Here is a 24,550-nt window from a genome sequence, read left to right on the forward strand (position 1 = left end):
GTAATAGAGGAGACAAAAAGATGACATTGAGTTCAGAAGCCTGAAAAGCTATCATGATAGTTGGTAATGAAAACAGAAAAAGTGCATTGCATGGAGAAATACCTTCAGGAAATCTCTGATCAGCTTAGAGGAGCTGTGTATGAAAATGAGACAGAGTATTTAAAGAAAGATGTGCTGCTCGCTGATAGGGCTATAGATGAGCAATTGTAAAGGGCAATTGTGTCACATATTTGGAAAATGTTGCCTGAAGAGAAAATATATCCCAAACACTGAAAGTCATGAATAAATAATAGGACTAATGAAGATAGTAAGTCATTAAAGGTCAAGATGAAGTAATGCTCAGTAAAACTATAAGAATATTCTTAATGGGTCGGACGAAAGATACATCTGCTCCAGTTTCCTGTTTTGAACAATGGGCAATAGCAAATATATAGAGATGAGTAAAAGATAAACCAAGTGAATAATGATACTTTTTTAAAAAAAAATCTCCTAATCTTCATTAGTTTGTGTTTCAGACTATTTATAGCTAATAACTTTTGTTGTATTTTTTCTTTACATGAATTTGCCTAGATGCTTTTTTTAACCTTGTTAAATTTTTATCATAAATCTCATGTGACACAAAGTTCCATGTCTTAACTGTTACGTGTGAAGAAAAATCTCCTTTAGCTTATTTTTTTATCCTACAACTTGGTAGTTTTGCTTGGGGCGTGCTTATACTTGCTAGAAAACATAAGTATAGACATGAGAATATGTGGGACTCCAATAGTAGAGTGTTCACTAACTTGAGTGGCTTGGGTTAGCAAATGCTATGCCATTGTCACTTTTGCTGCATTTGCCACAGCAAGAGTTTTTTCTTATATGAATACTATAAAGTTATTGTTTTGTTGGTCTTTAATGAAGAGTACTTAAAAAAATGCAGAGAATACTTGCTTGGAATAACTACCACCCGTTGCAGCAATATTTACTTTGCTTAGTCTGAATGCTAATATGATTCCAAAAACTTCAAATGAAGTGGGTTTCATTGTAGAAATTTTATTTATGTAGCTATCTCATACATTGTTCCTTTGCAATTGCAGCAGGTACATTGCAGTACAGTTCAGTGAGCTTACTGAGTGCAGCTTCCTCTTAGGAGTTACAGAATTTATCACCCATTATCATTTGGCATTTTTGGCTTTAGGTGACTGTGGTACTTTATATGATGACTTAACAAAATGAGAAAATAGTGTTTGCAGAAATGAAGCATTAATGTAGAGGTCTAGGGAGGAGGACTTATGATATCAACCATAACTTCTTCTCCAGCGATGCATATTCTTAAACCTTAATTGAATTATGATAAAACTTCCTGACCTCAAAAAAGATTAGAACCCTATTTAAGCAAGCTTTAAAGGACACAAGATGAAAAAAACTAAATAGAAAAGAAAGTTAAAGAAACACTTGGTTCATTTTTTTAATGATGAGGAGTTTGGCTATGGAAAAACTAAGATGACTGTCATGGATCACATACGAAATCTGTGGCAGAACTGCAGCCTCTAAAATTGCAATCTAATGCTTTAGCCCTGAGATAACACCTCTTTGAAGAGTTGCAGGACCATTTTGAAAATAAGAATGACAATTTTATTTCCTCTGCTAGTGGAGTCTAATTTGTGATTTGAGGGCTACGTTTTGTCCTCACCACTGACTGTGCTTAAAAAGAAAGTGATCATAATATTAGAAGTATTCTACAGGTGACATTTATTCATTCATTAAATGTCAAAACCTAAGGGAACATTTATAACTGAATACTTCTTTCCCACACATAACTATATTGTTCATGAGAAGGAAAAAGAGGAAGCTAATCTAATCTAAATTGGGCAGGACTGTTGATCTGCTTGAGGGTAGGAAGGCTCTGCAGGGGGACCTTGACAGTTTGGGTCGATGGGCTGAGGCCAACTGTATGAGGTTCAACAAGGCTAAGTGTTGGGTCCTGCACTTGGGGCACAACAACTCCATGCAATGCTACAGGCTTGGGGAAGAGTGGCTGGAAAGTTGCCTGGTGGAAAAGGAACTGGGGGTGTTGATCGATGGCCAGCTGAATAAGAGCCAGCAGTGTGCCCAGGTGGCCAAGAAGGCCAACAGCATCTTGGCTTGTATCAGAAATGGTGTGGCCAGCAGGGCAAGGAAAGTGATTGTCCCTCTGTACTCAGCACTGGTGAGGCCTCACCTTGAATACTGTGTTCAGCTTTGGGCCCCTTACTACAAGACAGACATTAAGGTGCTGGAGCTAGTCCAAAGAAGGGCAATGAAGCTGGTGAAGGGTCTAGAGCAGTCTTATGAGGAGAGGCTGAGGGAACTGGGGATGTTTAGTCTGGAGAAAAGGAGACTCAGGGGAGACCTTATCACTCTCTACAACTACCTGAAAGGAGGTGGTAGCGAGGAGGGTGTTGGTCTCTTCTCCCAAGTAACAAGCAATAGGATGAGAGGAAACGGCCTCAAGTTGCACCAGGGGAGGTTTATATCGGATATCAGGAAAAACTTCTTCACAGAAAGGGTTATCAAGAAGTGGAACAGGCTGCCCAGGGATGTGGTGGAGTCACCATCCCTGGAGGTATTTAAAAGATGTGTAGATGTGGTGCTTAGGGACATGGTTTAGTGGTGGACTTGGTAGTATTAGGTTAATGGTTGGACTAGATGATCCTAAAGGTCCTTTCCAACCAAAACAATTCTTTGATTCTAGTTTGTCCAGTATTGGTTTATAGGTCAGTATAGGACTAATCCTTTGCTCTAGTTTTGACGTGTGCTACTAGTTGTGGAAATGGTAAGATGGGAGACTTCTGTGCACAAACACTTCATGATGTAAAAATCCAAATAGGAAGTTTTTGTCTCTTATGTTTTGCCAGGGAGAAATGGACAGAGAACAAACCCAAAAAACTGATTCTTTTGTTGGCAGCTGTTCCAACTGTAAGGGCTGTATTTTTGTTTGTTTCTTTTTCCCATAAAATACAGTTTCTTGATACATTTGAATGCATAAGAATCTCAGCAACAGTTTATAAAAAAAATCTGAATTTATTTTTTATATTTTATTTTTTTAAGCCAACTTTGTGATTTAACTATCTCAAATACATGCAAACAAAGGATTCAAAAATCTAATTTGCACATATGACACAGGTGGTAGCAGCATCTAAAAAAGCTCGTATGGAAATAAGTGTTTGCCCATTTAGGCAGTGTTCACAAGCAATTTTATTTTGGTAGATATACTATTGATATGTCTTCAGCTGAAGTGCTCTTTTCTAAATTCTTGTTATGGGCACCTCTTGTGATCACTGTCCCTTGAAATAATATGCCTTAACCTCTGATTTAGAGAATTCTTTGTACTTTTTTGGCATTTCTCTTAAAGTAACAGAGTACAGTAGACCCAGTAGCCTCCCAAGGGCATGCATCAGTTTCGAAACTGTAAGATCTTTATGTGAGACTGATATGTCTGAAGACTGCAGTTGCATGTACATTTAGCATTTGTTTTTCCTCTAATGAAAAATTACTTCATTTTAATGAGGAAGGAAATGTTTTAGTGCATGGTTTTATACCTGTAGTACTCCATTGTTTAAATTTGGAAGATAGTGCATACTACACAGTATTTGTTCCATCATTTAAAATGTTTGAAGTACACATGGGGAAAGCAGTAAGCTTTTGGCAATGTTTAAATATGTTTATTTCAAGAAAGAATGAAACTTTTAAACATTTAAAGATAGTTATGGGGACTGACTTGTGACCTCTGAACTGGACTCATTCCCTTTGTATTTATTTTTATTGTCCATTAGTATTCTCTTGAAAATATTTAGAAAGCCAGTGGTAGTGTTCGAATGTTTTTTTTTCTTGTATGAAATATGAAAAACCAGGATTTGAATGTGTGAACGAATGAGATTAAATGACACTTTTGCCAAGAAGGCATGTTATCCATATTAGAGCTACGCTTCAGAATGAATTACAACTTTCTGCTTTCCTAGGTTCCTCATTGGTATCAATAGTTAATTTATTTCCACCCTGACAAACCTGTTCTATAGTATCATTAGCACCAAATGGCATCATCATTTCAGCACAGGTGCTTTCATTTCTGTGTGTGCTAAAACAATCACTGGTCATACATACTACTTTGAAGCATGTAAAGTGCTTTGGGATTTATATGGATAAATGGCACTGTATAACGTAAAATTTAATAATATTCTCCCCAGGGAATATTAATTATTTTAAAAGTTACCTCAGTTACCAGGGTCTAACTCTGAAACTGTACTTGTAGTAAATATGGAAAGGTAAAGTACTGTTTTTAGAAATCAGGGAAGTGTCAGATTGCACCTATTCTGATCCTTTTATTTTCATAGCAATAAATTTGCAATTTCAACTGTGTCAAGTGTACCTAAGTACACCTGAAGAGCCCCTTCACTTGTACCATATTAATCAGAAAGGAAACTAAAAATATATTAAGGTTACTCATCTACTAGATATAAAGGCAGGAACCTCCTATTCTTCAACATGCATACCCTTCAATGTAGCATGGTTCTGTTGGAACTAGTGGAGTTTATATTAATTAGACCCATATTTCCACTGTTTTTCAACAAAGAATCTCTGCTCCTTCAGTCTTGCAGAGACTTAGCATGTTCTGTGCTATAAACTAATAATGTGAAAACACCAGAATATTCTAAGGATGAATTACTTTGTTACCATTCTTGTAGGGCACATTGGCTCTTTTCTTACCATCTGAACTGTGAAATGGCTTAACCTGTCAGAACTTCTTCCTACAGGTATCCATCTGATTGTAGCTTGAGATTGGACAAAATCTGTCTGATATCTGCCTTGGATGCTATCAGTGCTTTTCTCTTTTCCCTTGCCGCCTTCAAAAAGTTCAAAAGTGAAAAAAACTTAAGAGGAAAAAGAAACGCTCCTTTAAACAAAATCTTGTACCTTTTCACTGAGACATTCTCTCAAAAAAATGGGGAGCATTCAGAATCAGCCTTTCTTCGTTTGTGCTTTGGCTAGTCACTAATTCACTCATACAGGAAAATCATGTTCTTCTGAAGGTATTTTGATTCAGAGAAAAGATTCCACTGGAACTGTATAAACTGCCAAGTGGAGATGGTCTGCAACATGGGCTGAACGACTGCATTTATCACCTGTGAAATCCTTTTGTCACAGCTGTCCTGAACTCTTTTCTGTGTTTTCTCTGAGTGTATTTGGCAGCCATAATCAACACATTATTCTTCCAGATAGTAGCAGCTTCTGTTGGTCTAATGATGATTTTCAAGCAGCCTTTCACATGTTTTTCTCCTGTTTAAGAAACTTTCTTCTTTTTAGGTCCTCAGTTATTAAGAACTCTATTTAGACCAGGAGCATCCTGTTTCTGGCTATTCTTCTTAGTGAAAACAACATTTATAATAGCAGCTGCAACAGATAAAGGATTTGGGAAGTACATAAATTCTTGTATAGGGAGGAACTCCCGCAGTGTTTTGTTGCTTTAGGATAGATAACAATTAGATTAAGATGTATAACTTGGGCTCCAGCAAGTTTTTGGATCTTTCATGAGCTTGTATTCCTTGCAAGAAGCATCCGATTTGGATGTTTCTGTCAATATGGCTGTGCTGCAAGTTCTCACTTAAGTAGAAACCACCTTCTTGCAACCATTGTGTGAATAGAAGTAATGGTTTAAGTCATGAAGCCTCTTTCAGTTCAAGTAATTTCAGCATACACAGGTATATCCTGGTCGTGGAGAAAAAGGAGACTGGATTGTATGGCTTGAGATATCTCATGTATATATTTTCCAACATCAAACACAAGACTGGTGCTTTACCAAAATGTGATCTTGAAAGGTATGTTATTGAATTCCTTTTTTACCATGCCACAAATGGGCTGCAACAGATGACCTGGCATTAATTCTTTTGTAGTGTTCATCTGAAGTCTGCCTCTGTGGTTTATGATGTCACAGAATTCCTGGAAAAAATTTTCTTTGTAAGAATCTGCAGCTCATCAGTTGTTCTATATATAACCTTCACAATAGCAACCATCTGCTGAGAACCAGGCCACTCCCCTCTTTCTTTTTTTCCTTCATGACATCAAATTAGTGTGAGGATGATTTCATATACATATGGTTTGGATACTGTTAACAAAGCCAAAATGAACTTTGAAAGCCACTGAATGAATGTTTTGGTAGGCTCTGAGACACTGTCCAGAAAATGTTGGTGGTTTGTTTTCAGTTTACAAACTTTCTGAACAGCTGAATGGTGATAGTCAGAAGATGCATATGTAAGATAGCAAAAAAAAAAAAAAGTAGTTTATTTTTGGACTGAAGATGCTGACAAGTCATTTCTGTTGCTGTGTGCTTTGTATCTACTTGTGTGGTAAAAGTAGCAATGTGTGGGGGATTATGACTGCAATTAACATTTCATGATCACATCCCATTTAACAGTTTAAATTTTTATTGCCTTACATTTCCTGCAAGAGTTCTAACAGAGCTTTCCATATATGGGAACTGCAAAGTGGAGATAGAATCATATTGTAAAAAGGAGTATTGGTGTATTGATTAAAGCATGGTTGTACTCTGAAGAAGGGCTTTATAAAAATAGCAGTTTAGGATTCTAGCCAATGACTTCCAAATCAGCTTCATTCATTTTACATGAAAGAAAAAAGTTGTGGAATTTCTAATGACCAGTCCAGCAGAATCTGCTTGGAACACGGAAAAACAAGTGGTGGATAGTGTATTGCTATAGACAATAAAGACCTAATAAGCCAAATACTGCCCTGAGCTTTTGGAACAGAGAGTCCTAAAATTATTTTCTTTTATGCTAATTTTTTTTGCCTCTGTTGGGGTTAAACAGGTGTGACTAAAAGCACATTTTGAAATACATGAGGTTTTGCTGCACAGTGAAACTTAAGTTTGCTTCAGAATGTTTATTCTGAAATATGCTGATTTCTTCTTCTGCTTTCGTAGCAACCTTTACTTTGTGCTTCCGGAGCTAGACCTGTATTGATATGCGATCTTGCTTAGACTTGTCTGCAGTATAGTGTGACCAATGCCATGACTGTAGTGCAAAATGTCCTCAAATATCAATTCTGTTGAGGAGAATGTCCTTAAATATTAATTCTCTTGTGGATTTTGAGCTGGAAAGATAGAATATCCAGTCCTGCTTCACAACGCTGCAAGTAGTAAAATCATAGCTCTCCTAGTAAAATAAGTGAAGCTGGCTCTGATCATTCAGGGAGTCAGAATTGCTGAATAGAGTACATTTTAACAGCATGTAACTTTTTCTTAGTATAACTGCATTTTAGATATCTTTGGGAGTGTTTTCTTGCTTTTCCAAGCTTGACAGGCCTATACTTCTCCCTGAGCCTGTTTATTTTCATTCCCATGCTAAACTCACTGACCCTTCATTTGCTCAGCTTTGCCTCTGCAGACAGCATACCATGTGACTGCACTCTGATGCTCATTTAGAAACCAGGCAGTTAAGCAGAGCCAGTGGCTTGCCTAAATTATTTTAAAATTCCTTATCTGTATAAACTAAATGATCAAAACTCCTCTCCCTCTCCCTCTGAGCTTGGCTTTATTAGGTAAAACAGCCCAAAATAAAATAGTGCTAAGGCTTTAATTTCATTACAGAATCTTCAGCAACAACTACAAGCATACGCTTTTCCTGCACACCACCTACTTGTTCACATGCTGTATGCTGCCATTTTCAATTATTCTAGCAGAACAGCTTTCTACAGCTGCGCTGTGACTGAATCGGGAAACTGATCCAGGTTAAATATCTATCCCTGGCAGTGTTTTAGGCCAGGTTGGATGAGACTTTGAGCAACCTGGTCTAGAGGAAAGGTGTCCCTGCCTGTGGCAGGTGGGTTGGAACTAGATGGACTTTAAGGTCCCTTCCAACCCAAACCATTCTATGATTCTATGATCTATGGTTTACAGACTTTTTTTTTTTTTTTTTTTTGGTTGAGCTGGATCAGTTCCCAAAAACAGTTCAGTTGTGCTGGCACTATTAAGGCTGGAAAAAAATATTGGGAAATTGAAGGGGAGACAATTCAACCAACAGGTATAGCTGTTCTTATTATTTCTGGTAAAGGATTATTCAGCTTGCAGTCTTTCTGTTGAGAGCTGTACTTTCTGGATTAACAAGACAACACCTTCAAACACCTGCAACAGGCAGGCTATTTTAACATCTAGAATGTTTCACACCAAAGCAGACTATGGAGGAAAAAAAAGCAATATGTCAGTATATCTAGTCTGAATCAGGGTATGCCTAGATAAATAATTACTGTAGAATAACAGAGGAATAAAGTATAGACAAAGAGATCAATGTATGCAATTTAACCAGTATTTTTTTTATCTTCTTCTTAAACAGCTATAAATAAGTATCGTTTTAGTTGCTAACTCAGCAATATTTATTAATTTATTTCACTACCTTATTTTTCTGCAAGTCAAGTATTTATGCCCTGATAACATACTTGTAATAGTTTATAAATAAAAATACTATTTGTATGGTAAACCTTTAATCACCATATATATTCTAAAGCTTTAGCCATTTATAAAATTATGATAATAAGGAATTATTTCAGTTTTAAGTTTCCAATAACAGCTTGATATAGTTAAACAAAAGAGGCTTTAGATGCTTAAAGATTTTTTAATATGTTATTTAAGAAAAGAAAGGTGCATGTGTGATGGCATATGGTTGTTTGAAATCTAAAATTAAATATCTGAGAGCTGTTTAAAATTTTCTGTTCTGCATTTCAAATATATTTGGAACTCTACTAAGTCATACTAAAGCTGAGCGTCTTTAAAAATTGACCAAGAATTTCCAAGTGTCTAGTTAAGGAAGTATGGCAGTAGCTAAACCAGGACACTATTTCAAATAAATATATTTAAATCCAGACCTTTTATGAAAACTCTGTCGTGCCATGTAAAATTGTGATACTGATTTTGCCAAGTTAAATTTTTTCATAAAAGTAATGAAACTGTGAAAGTCTAAAGCCTTATAGAAAGTTCTAGTCTTAGTTACATTGCTAGCTATCTAGCCAAAAAAAAAATAAAAATGAGCTTACCAATGGGGAAATTGGTAAACTCTTGGAGATCAGGAATTAGTAATTTTCCCTCTGATCAAGGTGCCCTTTTCTAGCCATATTCCTCAGCACAGTTAGGCCAGCTGCCTTGCTGATGTTCTCACTGTTAGAGTATCTTGGAACAAGGATAGTTGCTTGCTTGCTTGCAGTACAATTTGTCCAGATTAAAGTTATCCAAGTATTTGGCCTGTAATGTGAGTGCCAGGTAAAATCTTTTGGGTTCTGCTTGTATATTTATTAACAGGTGTAATAGCTGAAAAATTGGATAGGAGATTTCAATTTCCAGATTTTTGAGCTATAAAAAGCTAAATTTATTTATTAAATTAACATTGAGGATTCTTCCTTTCTTTTCATTGTAGACACCAATGAATCAAGCCTCAACCCGATCTCACTGCATTTTCACTATTCACATCTCCAGCAAGGAACCCGGATCTGCAACTATTCGACGGTCCAAGTTACACTTAGTAGACCTTGCTGGATCAGAGCGTGTTGCGAAGACTGGAGTTGGAGGTCACTTATTGACAGAAGCCAAATATATCAACCTGTCGTTACATTATTTGGAACAGGTAAAATTGGAATAGTGTGAAAAATTTCTCCCTTTACCACATTCCTGTTTAGCAATGTGCAATGTTTTGGAAATCTGGATTCCAATATTCAGTTAGTCTTAGGAATGTATATTTATTGCAGTTTTTTAAAATGTTTGAGTTGGTAGCTCTTAATTTGAAATAAAATATTTTAATTTAGGAAAAGCTTAAGAATTAAACAGTAAGGTTATTGTAGGTATACAGGGTAGTGTTTCAAAAATAGTTTTCTTGTTTTATTTGAAATACTAAAGATATTTACAAGATTGCAGCTGTATTTCTTTGTGATCTTCACCCCCTTCCACAGCTGGGATCAGGATATATCACTCAAGAATCATTGAACTAAAGTGATTGATTTTTATTTGGTTCAAGAATTGTAATATCATAAAGTATTAAGCTCTTCTCTCATTTGTTGTTTTATTCCTCTCCCAATGTGAATCTTTATCTCTTTGAGACAGGAGTTACCTTTGTTGGTGTATTTATGGAGTAACTACCATAAATGGTTTTATACCGATAGGACTCATATTTGCAACTGTAATAATAATAATAAATCTCTACAAATCTTTTTCATTCAGCTGTTGTTACTGAAAAACATTTAGCCTGTTGATTTAAGGTATACTAAAATGCCTATCCTCCTTGCACTGTTGATTTTTGTTTTTCCTCTTTGGAAAAAGCCAATATTGAGAAAGTAAGTTCATACTGACTAACTTCACTATTTTTTTAAAAAAAAAAAAAAAGAAACAAAGAACGAATAAGATAGTGGTGGTGAATGGAAACTTTGAAGATGAAGCATTCCAGTAGAAAGGTTTGGTTAACAGAGTTGGGGTTTTTTTATATTATTATTATTAGGGATTTTTTATTATTTTTCTTCCATCTAGTACAATCATTTTCCCTTCAGGACTAGAAAAAAAAGATGTTGCATCTTAGGATCCTCATAATTTCTGTGAATGTGATAAGTGTGATGATGAAGGCTGTTCACACTCGCTAATATCTTCTTTTCTAATATCACTTTTTTTCTTTCCAGAAAGTTTATAGGCATTGTATGTATTCTATAGCATTCCTTCCTTTTGGATGTTCCTTTTCGGCTTGGTATTTGTGGCATTGCTAAAAGACATTTATGCTTATTTATAAACACTTACTGCACGTTATGTTTATGTCTCCCCGATCTGCTGCGATGCTTTGTATTCTAATGCTGTAAAACTCCAAGCAAGGGTAAGAAACACTTGTCAATCAAGGCTATCTGTTTTGTGGATGCTGTGCTATTAACTTTCAATCATTGGAGATTTCAGACCTCACACCTGTAACAGAAATGAAGTCCTTTCTAAGTTTGAATACATAATGTTGTTTTCACAGTACAGTAAACACTGTTCCTGTTGCCAGAAATTTATTATTTTTTTGAGTTCTACTGGAGAATGCAGTATTTTTTCCTAGGGCTTCTTCAAAAACTTTTATATCGACAATAGCAGGTCTGTGAGGCTGTCATTTAGTGCGGGAAATGGGAGGAGGTGAAAGAAAAAAAAATGCTTACCTCCAAAATTCAGATTTGTACTTTTTAATTTATACTCCAGTATATGTGTTATTTAGAAAAATTTACAGTTGAGGAAATCCATTAAAACAGAAAACTTTGTGGGTGTCTATATGTGAAAATTCTTTAAAATTAAGATTAGGAAATATTACTCATTGTTCTATTTACTGGGAAGAATATTTTTTCATTTTTGTTTTGTGTGTTTTTCTGTCTTAGATTTCATTTAATTTAATCAGAGATATTCATCTGTCGAAAGAAGAAGCTTAAGGCACATCAGGTGGCAATCAGTCATTTACTATTACACTGAATTTTTTTCATACGCCCCATTTTTTTTAATTTTAGCTTGAAGTAAAATGTCTGTATTTCAGTTGTACTCATGGGAAGTGATAAGGGTAAGTGATTCTGTAACGGACTTCTTCAGAATCATACAAACTTTGCTCAGGATCTTATTTACTGTGGGATTTTTATGTATTTGTAATACAACATTGCATGAGTTCTGTGAGATTGAATCTAATAATCTGCGTAGTGTGTCTTGAGATACTCAGGTTTGAAGTGCTGTAGAAACGTAAAATATTGATGTTTTGTCATGCCACTTTTAACTCCTATTTTAGAATAAATACAGTTGGAGATAAGCACGTTGGGTTCTGCCTGGGTTTGCATATCACTAATAAAAATGTTTTCTAATACTGAACAAAAGACCAATGAACACAGTAAAAAATGTCTTTTTATCCAGTGGGATTTGGGCCGTTCAGTCCTGACCTTGCAGTGACTAAAGTACATCGATTCCTCAAAATCAGTTTATTTACTTACTCAACTATTCAGTTATCTACTGGTGTGTTAGTGCTGGGTTATGCCATTTCTAAACACATGGCCTAATAAAATAGTCATGTAACATTATTGTGTCAAGATGACAATGGGAACACAGTTCTGTGTTATCATACTTGGTCTACTCGTTAAACATCTACATGCGAAGAAATCTTCAAATAAATCAATTGCAGTTTTTCTTCAAGTGGCCTACATGTCCAGAGAAAATGATGGTGAGATAGTGTTGTGCAGCTGATCTACATTGGCAGTAGGGACAATTCAATTTTAGTGTCCACAGCAATTTGATACATAGGTGCTCTTAAAAGTCCCTGCGACCACATCTGGGTAGCTTTTGTTGTCTGTAAGAAATAGTAGCATGTTCTGGAATTACAACTGCATTTTTGTATGTGTGTAGATATTCCCTTCTGAATAGGGTATCCTGGACCAAATTTAGAGATACAAATCAGTAGTGATGCAGCCACATGATTTGGCACTATAGTGGAGTTAGAACTATATGTATTTCCCCAAAGTAACAGACTATAATGTTCCCACTGCTTTGATGAATTTACCTGTTAAGTGTCATTTAACACATGCTCCATTTAGGGAATACTGAAAGATTTTATTGGTTAGTGAATGATTGCTACCCATACCTACTGAAGTTTTTGCTAGCAGAATTTGAAGTCCCTGCCAGCTGTCAAATGCTGGATTTATTCACATCCTATCGAAAAGGTAATTCTGTTTTTGTTGTTTCCTAATTAACATATACAGGCACTAGAGTAACAGAAAAAACAGTAACTTTTTAATAATTTAAACTGAAGACATTTGGTTTTGATTAGCAAATCATTATTCTTTGGGTGAATTATTTACAGCAAGACCTGTAGTATATACTTGAGACAAGTATGTGTTGTCCAAAAAGTAAGAATGCTTGTAACTATCTACAAGACACCAGCAGTAGTTTGGATTTTTTGCTGTGAGGACCAGAGATTAAGCTGATAATTTTTACTAGAAATGGGAGGTGGGATAGGAGACTTAATTGACCAAAATCTGAAGAGTGGGGAGGTGTGGGCAAGAATCTGGAAGGATTCTGCATATCGATCAAAGGCAGAGGTCTTGTGACCGTGGATGGACAGGAGAAAAGGAGGAGACCTCTGGAGCAGGCATATGGCTTCAGAGCATGCAATACACTGAACTGCAAGATACAGATGTAGCTGATAGCTCTGTACCCACAAGTGATGCACCCCAAAATCCTCATCTCCTGAGGATGCTCTGAGAACATGTCCTGGATGCCTGTTGGCATGGGGAACTGGTGCAAATCTATTCCCTATATGAATTTACGGCTCGCACGAAGGATGTGGACAGGAACAGGGACTCTTGGGCACACTTCAGATCATATCATAACCACTTGTGAGTCTCAGGCCTTGCTTTATGCTTAACAATATTTCCAAATGTTTCAGTGAAGTTATTTGTGATTGTACCTGTTCTGTGCTATTATGTTTCATATAGGATGCAATTTTACAGAAAGTGACAATATTTCTGACAGCTTCCATGTTTAGAAAATTCATTAAATCTTAAGGTGGTTTTCTTGACCCACTCAGAATGAAATTTTCTGCCTTAAATTGTGTTGGTTTAAATCAGCATATTACAGTCCTGGTTCAGTAATATTATTAAGGCCTCTTAAGCTTAGACCTACCAGTATTTAAAAAAAAAAACAAATCTAAAACCTTTTTTTCTATCAAAAGGATAACAACACCTTCTTTTTGATCATGTGAAAATGAGACAATTTTCTGATTATCACATTTGGTTGGCTGTTAGAAGATCCAGGTTCAGATCCTGTACAGGTGGTTTCTGTCACTTTGTGAAAGAGCGTAATTTCCCTGTCCTTCAGATTTCTCCTCTGTCTATTCCAGATTCCTTGATTGGGTTGGAAAGATTGATTTAGTGATAGGTGATTTAGAGGTTTTGCTAAAGGGACTTAAAGCCATCATCTTCTGTGTTATGTGACTCTGTCACATGACAGTGCAGTGGCTTCTGCATCATGAGAGCTGGTCACAAAACTTCTCAGTGCCAGTGGGGGAGGGTTCAAATTCTGCCTGGGCTACAGACTTCCTGCATGAACTTCATAAAAAATGAACTTCTCTATAGCACAGTTCCCATTTCTAATGGAAATAATGTATCTTCACTCTGGCTCTTTTCCCATCTTGTCTATTGAGATTGTAGTCTCGGTGTGGCAGACTGGGAGTCTGCTTAGGAATGTATACGCTACACTGCTATGAGGTTTCTATGCAATATTATAAAGTAAGAGAGATATAACATATTTCCATCTAACACATTATAATGTATGAGATTTGAAAACCTTGATCCAGGAATGGGTTTCCAGATTCCTTTAATGGTAATAATTTTCATATTACACATTCATCCCTCTCAGGGCTGCCAGTGCAAGATTTATAATAATAAGAGACTTTAACTTTCTGACGACCATTAAGAGAAACTAGTGCCAACAAAATGTTGCTACTAAATTTTCTGAAATAACAATTTTCTTAAGTGCAGCATAAACAAAATATATACCGGTGTGTAACATCTATTAAAAGAAAAACAACTCCTAATCATTTTGGATAGCTTGCACAACTCATGAAGTTACAGTTTTTCAGTACAGTGCTTGGCCAGTTAACAGTTTAAACCTTTTATGTCACAACAGATCATGGGATAATCTAGCTTTTTATTTAGTAATAATTAGGTCCCATAATGTAAACAGCTGAGAAGGGAAACTGAGAATAGTAGGTGTACCATTTCCTTTTTGGCCAAGGCATATATGTTCTAAACTGAATTCTTTCTTTCCAGCAGTACATTGTAATCATGCACCCTTTTATTTGTTTTACTTTTCAAGGCATTTTCTCAGAAATAAATGTATTGACCCCTCTAAGAACCATGTACTTTAAGAATGTGTAATTTTAAAAACATGCTTTAGCAAATATTAAGGAATTTTTTACTTGAATACTATCCATACTTTATTATTATGATAGAAAAAATATGAGGAAGAGTTTAAGTAAGTTCCTGTGTCGTAGGAAAGTCTGTAGTTTTTCATTTATTGTGTCTAGTTTCCATGTTGCTGAGAGGCTGTAAAGCTAGGGTATGATAAAATTAAATTTATTTGGTCTTTCAAGTCCAGCTCCTACAAAGACATATAAACATGCTGAAATTTAAGTTGAAATTATTTCAATAAAATCAGTGGGTTCGCAGCTAACTGGATGCATGAGCGTAGTTTTGTTGTATCAGAAGTTTAGGTTCCTGAGCAGACTGTTTTTGTTCTCTTTCTGTGCCAATCATTAATAGACATGTCAATTTAAAAAATCTTTTCCATTTTTACTCTTGTTTCAGGTAATACTTGCCCTTTCAGAGAAAAACCGGTCCCACATTCCTTACCGAAACTCTATGATGACCTCGGTGCTAAGAGACAGCCTGGGAGGAAACTGCATGACTACCATGATAGCAACACTCTCTATAGACAAAAGAAACATAGATGTATGTTACTTCCATCTATTTTCAACAAAAACGTTTTCACTTCTCTAAAGATCCTGCTCTTTTGACTTTTATTACAGTTTGCAGTTCAAGTGTGTGTGCTTTTATTCTTATCCTTACAAAAAACCACCTTGTTTCCAGGAGATAATTTTATCACTGAAAATTTCAGTAAGATGTAGACAAATCCTTTAGGACATGTGCTTTTCTCTAAGTAATCTCAAATCAAGGAGCAGTTGGGAAACAATTTACACCTAGTAATAAACCTTTTTTTTTTTTAATTTACTGTTTTCCTGATGAATAAATCTTTGAGTTGTGAAAAGGCATTTCCAAGGAATTTTCCACAGGACATAATGGTAAGGTCTTATAGGTAGATTATGGATCACACTGAAAGCCTTGGCAGAGCTTCTGTAGACTCTGGAGCTGAGATTTCATTGAGTACAGTAGACAACTGGAGAGTTCGTTGTGGGGGGAGAGGGAATTGGGTGGGGTGATTTGGGACTTTTGGAAATTTTTCAAATACTTCACCAATTTCCTGCACTGGAATTATATGTAGTGATGTTTTCTTCCCTTTGTTTACCAAAATATGTTGCAATGTGAATGCATAGACCCCTGCTCAAAGCCATTTATAATCTATTTATTTCCTGATTTTCCATAACATCAAAGCATTCTAATGCAAACAAGAAAAAAAAACTATTAAGCCTAAGACTATTTTCTGAAATACAGTGGAAAGCATTATACTAAAACTGTACTTCATCTACTTGAAGACTTTATTTTTCTTTAGAAAATGGACTTTGCTGTTAAATGAAAATAGATTATTCAGACTTGTAAACATGTAATTATGCAAGTGTGATGTCTGATTACAAATGCAACTGGATAAGTTTGTTAATGAATTATTTTTTTAGGCATGTGGTATAGGCATCCTTTTGTATATCAGTTCATCAGGTGTATGTATCTCACATTGTGATCTGGGTTTCTATTTTGGGAATATTTAGCCCAAGCAATTATCCAGAGTGTAGGCTACTGGCAGTTTTCTTGTTCTTGCTTTAACATATACAATCTACACAACACACCTTCTTCTCCAAAAATAAATAAAAAAGTCACTACCCTGCTCCCCAAGATCTAATATCTGCGAGTAATATTAGGACAGATGTTAAGTCAATTACTAAACATTAGAAAATGTCAGAATTAAGATAGGTGCATAATTTTAACTTGGAATTCTGTGAGTCATTATGCATAGTTATGTTTGGTTTGCTTTTTGTTTGTTTTTTTCCATTGGATGTACATTTCATTCACAAAGGAAGCACAAGACAGAATTGCCCTCTGGTGTGAATTGAAGTTGTGTAATAAAAGCAACTTTCTTAAGCACCTAGCTTTGTCTCTTGCAATGAAGGCAATGAAGCAGAGAATTCAAAGTAAGAAAAAGCACTCTCGTGCAGAGGACAAATAGAATATTATCCTAGAGAATTAGATTATATTCCTACTTCTATTGCAGAGTTTTTATTCAACTTCTCTCATCACCTGCATCACATTTTTGTGCTAGTTTTGTGGAGTGCTTGAAAGATGTTGATTCTGAATTGTAGATATATTAACTATTATAGCTGTAACTGAAGTTGAATGGAAGCTGGTTTGAACAAGAGATCATATAATATAACAAATATCATTTTTTTGGTATTTTTGACTTCAGTTTCCCTTCTGTTAAGTGTCATCTTTCACCTAGTTGCAGCAAAGCAATACCTAGAGGGTTAATTGATTAATTTTTCTGAAGCCTTCAGGTACTGTAACGATAAGCATGGCAGAAAAAATTATTAGGAAATTCATAGCTGGCAGCTTTGATTACCATTTTGATGGCATACAATAAATACATCGTAAGCTTACATATTGAACATTGAAGACTGAATTTATTAGCTACTCATTAATTTAACATATGCTTCACACTGAACAGGGCAAAGAGGTCTGGTGGAAATGTATATGTGTATTGTACATATAATTATACCTCATATGTGTATAGGACTTAATTAAAATCACATTAGCTGATCATCATAGCACAGGAACTGTACAGAAGAGGCAAACAGAGTCCAGCTAAGACTAGCTCTCTTAATTGTAAGGCCTTCCTTTCCTTTCCTTGAAAACTCTTGTCTGATTCAGTGTGTATATATTATGTCTTTGGCAATAAGCACTAGTATCTTTCATCACATAACCCTAATTCACATACCACCCCTCCAAGCACTGAAAGAGACAGAAGTCCTGTGGAAAAAGGAGTATATGATCATATATTTAAATTGGTATTTTCATACGTTGGAGGATTGAAAACTGCAGGATTACTTTGATTCTGAAGTACAATACTGTAGCAGCAGTAAAGTTCTCTTAAGGTAGGGGTTATGTGTAAGTTCTTACATTTTAAATGCAGACTGGTATGTCAGAAAATTTTATCATGCAGTTTATTAAGTATCACTGGAACTTCTAAGACTATTGCATGGTGTTTTATTCTCTCAGCTGAGAGCAGTTGCTGGCTTTTTATTCATTAGGTAGATACATGCCAGATCCTACTAGAGAATTTATCAACCAATGTCAAAGGATGGAAGAATACTTAGTGATCCTCGATTACATTCTGTGCCCTAGATATGGGAGTACACACTGGTGGTCACAGAGTTTCTTCCCCAACCTCAGTCTTGTATCTTCCTTTTTTTTTTTTTTTTTTTCCTACCTTCCTGTCTTGCTGCACCTCATCTTAGCTCATCGGACAGTTTTTTGTCTGGTATCACAGTTCTGCATGCCTCCTGGTTCCCAGTCTCCCAGCTTGTTTCTCATTTGTCCAGGACTTCCACTCTTCTTCACAGAATCACAGAATCACAGAATGTTAGGGATTGGAAGGGACCTCGAAAGATCATCTAGTCCAATCCCCCTGCCGGAGCAGGATTGCCTAGACCATATCACACAGGAACGCGTCCAGGCGGGTTTTGAATGTCTCCAGAGAAGGAGACTCCACAACCTCTCTGGGCAGCCTGTTCCAGTGTTCAGTCACCCTCACCGTAAAGAAGTTTTTCCTCATATTTAAGTGGAACCTCCTGTGTTCCAGCTTGCACCCATTGCCCCTTGTCCTGTCAAGGGATGTCACTGAGAAGAGCCTGGCTCCATCCTCATGACACTTGCCCTTTACATATTTATAAACATTAATGAGGTCACCCCTCAGTCTCCTCTTCTCCAAGCTAAAGAGACCCAGCTCCCTCAGCCTCTCCTCATAAGGGAGATGTTCCACTCCCTTAATCATCTTCGTGGCTCTGCGCTGGACTCTCTCTAGCAGTTCCCTGTCCTTCTTGAACTGAGGGGCCCAGAACTGGACACAATACTCCAGATGCGGCCTCACCAGGGCAGAGTAGAGGGGGAGGAGAACCTCTCTTGACCTGCTGACCACACCCCTTCTAATACACCCCAGGATGCCATTGGCTTTCTTGGCCACAAGGGCACACTGCTGGCTCATGGTCATCCTGCTGTCCACTAGGACCCCCAGGTCCCTTTCCCCTACGCTGCTCTCCAACAGGTCTGCCCCCAACTTGTACTCATACATGGGGTTGTTCTTGCCCAGATGCAGGACTCTACACTTGCCCTTGTTATATTTCATTAAATTTCTCCCCGCCCAACTCTCCAGCCTGTTCAGGTCTCTCTGAATGGCTGCGCAGCCTTCCGGCACATCAGCCACTCCTCCCAGTTTTGTGTCATCAGCGAACTTGCTGACAGCGCACTCTAATCCCTCATCCAAGTCATTAATGAATATATTGAATAGTACTGGTCCCAGAACCGACCCTTGAGGGACTCCGCTAGACACAGACCTCCACCTGGACTCTGTCCCACTGACCACTACTCTCTGGCTTCTTTCCTTCAGCCAGTTCACAATCCACCTCACTACCCGATCATCCAGACCACACTTCCTCAGTTTAGCTGCGAGGATGCTGTGGGAGACCGTGTCAAACGCTTTACTGAAATCGAGATAGACCACATCCACAGCTTTACCATCACCTATCCACTGGGTTACATCCTCATAAAAGGCTATCAAGTTGGTTGAGCATGACTTCCCCTTGGTGAAGCCATGTTGAGTGCCCCTAATGATCCCCCTATCCTTGCTGTGCCTAGAGACAGCACCAAGGACAAGTTGTTCCATCACCTTTCCAGGGATGGAGGTGAGGCTGACTGGTCTATAGTTACCCGGGTCCTCCTTCTTGCCCTTTTTGAAGACTGGAGTGACATTCGCTTTCCTCCAGTCCTCAGGCACCTCTCCCGTTGCCCATGACTTAGCAAAGATGATGGAGAGTGGCCTAGCAATGACTTCTGCCAGCTCCCTCAGCACCCGCTGAGGGTGCTCATCTTCCCTTCATCTCTTTTTCCAGCTTCTTTTACATATGCTTTTCTAGTCCCATTTTCAGCCAAAAAAAATGGTTTTAGTTAATTTTCTCTTTTTCTCATCGTTCAAAAGTTTTTACCTTTTGAATAGTATGGCTTCCTTATGCTTTAGTGCCAGCTGGGGACTCAATTGGAACAGTTGATCAGGGGATTCACTAGGTCAATAGAATATGAACTATGGTTTGACAGTTTTATATGTCACTGTCATTAATATGGTAACTTGATTTCCCTTGAATATCGTTGTTTTGGAATATGAAAGGGTAGGTTAGTTCTGTAAAATACACAAAAACCAGTTCGATGACTTCATTAGCAGTCTGTTCTACTTACCTGGTGCAAAGCTAACTGAAATTTTCTTTTTCTCTCTTTTTTTTTTTTTTTTTCTTTCCACAGGAATCTATATCAACCTGCAGATTTGCACAGCGAGTTGCTCTTATTAAGAATGAAGCAGTTCTTAATGAAGAAATTGACCCCAGATTGGTAAGAGTTGGCTGGGGGCACAGGGAAGGAGATGGCTGGTTTTAAGTTTTAGTAATCAATAGCAGTCAAAAGAATGTTGAGAATTTTATACTGAATCACCCCATTAAATTGTTTTTAGATGCAAGTTCCATTTTTTTCTATAAAATAACTACTTTAAAAAATATATATTAAGTGCACCTTTATAAAACCCCTAAAGGCTTTCTTAGCTCTTCAGGCATCTGAGGAGCAATGGTCACTTTCATTATCATCTTTGTGTTGCTTCTTTTAGGGTGTTAATATCTAAATCATAGTCACAGATAATTGGATGTCCTTAAAACTCTTTAAAAAATCTTCTAAGATTACTAGTCACTTGATGAAGGCACACTGCTGCACTGAAACAGCTAAAAAGCTAAGAAACATACAGACACAGTCCTTCTTTGAGTTGGTCCAAGGACTATTTTAGCTAGGAAAGAACTCTGTAAAGTTACCATTAGGAAAAAAGGAAGACAAGTAAATGAGATGTAGAAATAGGATTTCCACACTAAAGCATGAGGCTGATGTTCACATCCCAAAGAGCAGCACAAGAGCTCTGCAGAACGGATCAGGGATTTAGGAAGTACAGAGAAGGACAGAGGTAATAATCCACATTGGTAAAGCACAAAGCATTGCCACATAAAGAAAACAAGTTTCTTCTTTTAATGTGCATAACAAAAATATACTTTATTTTTTCTTTTTAGCATTTGGTTAGTCTTTCCTTCAAGAATTTATATGGCTCTAGCTTGTTACATACCAGATTTGTTTGAAGATGTGGTCTGTAATGTAAGTTCTACTACATTAAGAGACCTTTGTTAGTTTATTTAATGTAATTTTTTGCATTACCTGAAAAATTTATTTCCTTTGTAAATATCAAGTTCACCTATTAAGTATTGATTAATTTAATATAGTATTGCAGATAATGATAACTACTGGATCAGCTGGGTTGCATGCTGTATTTCAAAGATGTTTTCTGATAAGGGAGTTGTTTGACTGAGGTTACAGTGGTTATGCCAAAGCTGCTTATATGGATATAATGAGAAAAGAACCATGGATGCATTTCAGCATACCCTCTGTCTCTGTGACAGAGACATCAGATGAAAAATAAGTTCAGGTCAAGCTGTTATATTACTCTGTTTATGTATAAACACACAATATTTAAAACCTAATTTTTAACAGCAGAATTATAAATTTGAACTGTAGCTTTTCACCTCTGAAGAATATAAAATCTGAATGAAATATTCTAATTTTAGTAGTCCTGTATGTTTTTATGATATACTAATCACATCATCATTCTTTTTAATGGGCAAAATTGTTACTGAATTTCTACATTTCTCCTGACTAATTTGTAATTAAAAGTTTTATGTATTTTGGTCTCATGTGACCTTCTGAACTGGGTAGGAAATGCTTTCCTCTTGAATGCCAGACTACAAAATTCTAGATTATATAACATAAGAAGCATTTGTTGTCTAAAAATTGGGGAATTAGATGGTTGATTATTTCATTCATAGGAAATTAACATATTTCAGTTACTGTTAATGATTGTGCTTTTATTTTCTCTTGTCCTTGAAGTTCAAAGGGAATAGGAGATTCTTGTCAGGTTTTCTGCTGGTTTTGTTTTTTTTTACTATTATTTTATAGATTTTTCTTTCCAAGCAATTTCTAACAGTAACAACATCATTAAAAAAAAAGAAAAAAGAGTGGCCAAAAAATAAACAAACAAAAAACCCCCAGTAGGCACTGAACAACTATATTTCTGTCTGTCTGTCCTTTTTCTTCTTTCCTGTGTAGGCTTTGTAGTAGCAAATAATGCAAAACATTTCTTCCGTGGCCACAGAATCCTTTGATTGAGGTGGAACACATGCAGGCCCCTGAACATTTACTACATCCTGTGGAGCTATACTCCATGAGTTTGGTATGTCTCGCTCTGCGGGATCATGTAGCAAGTAAAGCAAAAGTGGACTCGTGAGAGTTAGAAAACCATCCCCTCGTGTGGAAAAGGCAGGGGAACACGGTACCTAGACTTTATATGTCTCTGTACTCATTGTGGAATTTGTTGCCCACCTTAACTACCTAAAGTATATTCCCAGGGTGCAAGCTGATTGTTCACTAAAGTGCTGGACTTATGATTTTTTTTTTTTCATAAATTCAAATGCCATTTATTTGCAGTATTTTTCATCTGTAAGTTGAATGCATGTTTTATAAAGAGAGTGCATAATACCTATTGATAGATCTGAGTTAAGTCTGACTGTTATGTAAACTTTATTCTTCACAATGGAGACTTCCTGACTGTGTATCTTACTAAGAAGATGAACTTGTACCCATTGTACTTTTTCAGCAACTCAGCTTTGATCCTCTCTCACTGATGACCAAAGGATTTGGTTTAAACTGAAAACAAAACTGGTTGAGACTGAATTAAATCTGATCTCCTCTGACATTCATTTAAAAATACAAATGGAAATGTTATGCTTCTGTAGATTTTTGTTTGCCTTAATAATACTTGAAAATCAATCTTTTATCCATATCCTGAAAATGGTATTTCTGTTGTTGTCAGATTGGGGTTTATCATGCTAACAAATTTGAACATTGAGCAGGTATGGTACTACCAGTTCAGCTTTCTGCCTTTTTATAATCCAGCCCCAAATTTTATTTTATTGACCCAGTAATTGGCACAGACTACATCAGAGTGTGGCACCAGAGTGATGCAACCTAAATCAGGTTAAAATGTTTGGCCTGCAATATTCTTGAAGCACTATTGCAACATCTGTAATTGACAGTTCACCACCTTAATTTAAATAAAATATTGTAAGTTAGCCTTTCACACTTTATAGTAACAAATGTGTTACCAGTAAGTTTAAACAAATAATCATATGTATGTTTAGAATATTTTGATTTTTAAAGTAAAAATACCCATTCAAAGTTCATGAAGTCACGGTTAAATTTAAACATTAAAAGAATGCAAATGTCTTAAGGAATTTTAACATCCAGTGAAAATGTATCATCAGTTGCAACAATCTTATTTCTAGAAAGTGCACGCAATCAAGAATGATTCATTTTTCCTTGAAAACATTGTTCTCTTGGAAACTTATTTTGCACATGGAATCAGTGTACTCATATCCATCTAAAAATATCATTGTACTCCTGATACATTTGAGCCATTATAAGGCGATGCATCATTAAAATGATCAATCATAAAGTATTCAAGAACTTGTTCACTCATGTTTTAGACTTAGGGATTTGCATATTGTCCCTGCTTTGTAGAATTTGGCCTTGGGAGGCTAATGATTTGTAAAATATGGTTTTATACAGACATTTTTTCCAAAAGTACAGGCTCTAGTAAGGAGCTATGAGTATTTAAAAATCTAGTACAGTTCTCCAAGTCACTTCCTCAGTCTACTATTCATTAATGTAATTTAATTTCGTTATGTTGATTTATGCTATTCATTTGTTGTTAGCAACTGATACATCCTAAAATTATAGTATGCTGTAATTCTAATAAGTGTGGAACATTACATGAAGAAAAAGAAAAGTTAAGATTAAAATGCTAAGATATTGTTTGGAATTTCTGTTTCTAAAGGGAAAGCAAAAAAACCCAGAACTTCTGGTGTGTAGATGTCCTTTCTCTAACAAAGACATCAGTTCTATTTTAAATGTGTTTTCATTACTGACAGCCAAACTAATGAGTCAGAAAGCTCTTTTTATTCCTATGGCAAATTATTTTTCTCTTTTGCAAAATCTTTTGAACTCTTTCTGTACAGCCATGTCTTCTAACACATGGAATTTACTGAGTTTGGAAGACTTTTCTTGTTTTTATAAATGGAAAAGGAAAAAAAGTGCTTCGTATATTTAAGGCATTTAGACTGTTTTTAAAAAAGAGATGTTGTTTCAAAAAAGACAAGACCAAAGTGTAATATTTTCCTAAACTCAGCCTTCTAATGCAAAAATCATAAACTAGCTATTAATTTATAGGTGATGCTTGGTTTATGCCTTGCTGTTTGTAGATGATTATCCAGCTGAAAAAGGAGATCCAGGAATTGAAGGATGAGCTGGCGCTGGTGACTGGCAAGCAAAGAACATCAGAGCTTTCACAAGAAGAGCTACTTCAGTAATGTCTTACATTGTTTTCATTTTCTTCTTTCGTGGTGATACTTTTCATCAGTTTAAT

The 24,550-nt window shown here is 36.3% G+C and overlaps 1 protein-coding gene across 1 annotated transcript in view; it reads left to right on the forward strand.

Annotated features, from left to right (window-relative positions):
• Window positions 1–24,550, forward strand: part of KIF6 (kinesin family member 6) — a 165,257-nt gene that overhangs the window by 32,789 nt on the left and 107,918 nt on the right. Inside the window, exons 7-10 of the mRNA XM_068400006.1 lie at window positions 9,435–9,641; window positions 15,361–15,504; window positions 20,287–20,373; window positions 24,387–24,490. Coding sequence (XP_068256107.1) covers window positions 9,435–9,641; window positions 15,361–15,504; window positions 20,287–20,373; window positions 24,387–24,490 — 542 coding nt within the window. The remainder of the gene's footprint in view (window positions 1–9,434; window positions 9,642–15,360; window positions 15,505–20,286; window positions 20,374–24,386; window positions 24,491–24,550) is intronic.

Source organism: Nyctibius grandis, chromosome 1, assembly GCF_013368605.1.
Source record: "Nyctibius grandis isolate bNycGra1 chromosome 1, bNycGra1.pri, whole genome shotgun sequence".
Classification (NCBI taxonomy): domain Eukaryota; kingdom Metazoa; phylum Chordata; class Aves; order Nyctibiiformes; family Nyctibiidae; genus Nyctibius; species Nyctibius grandis.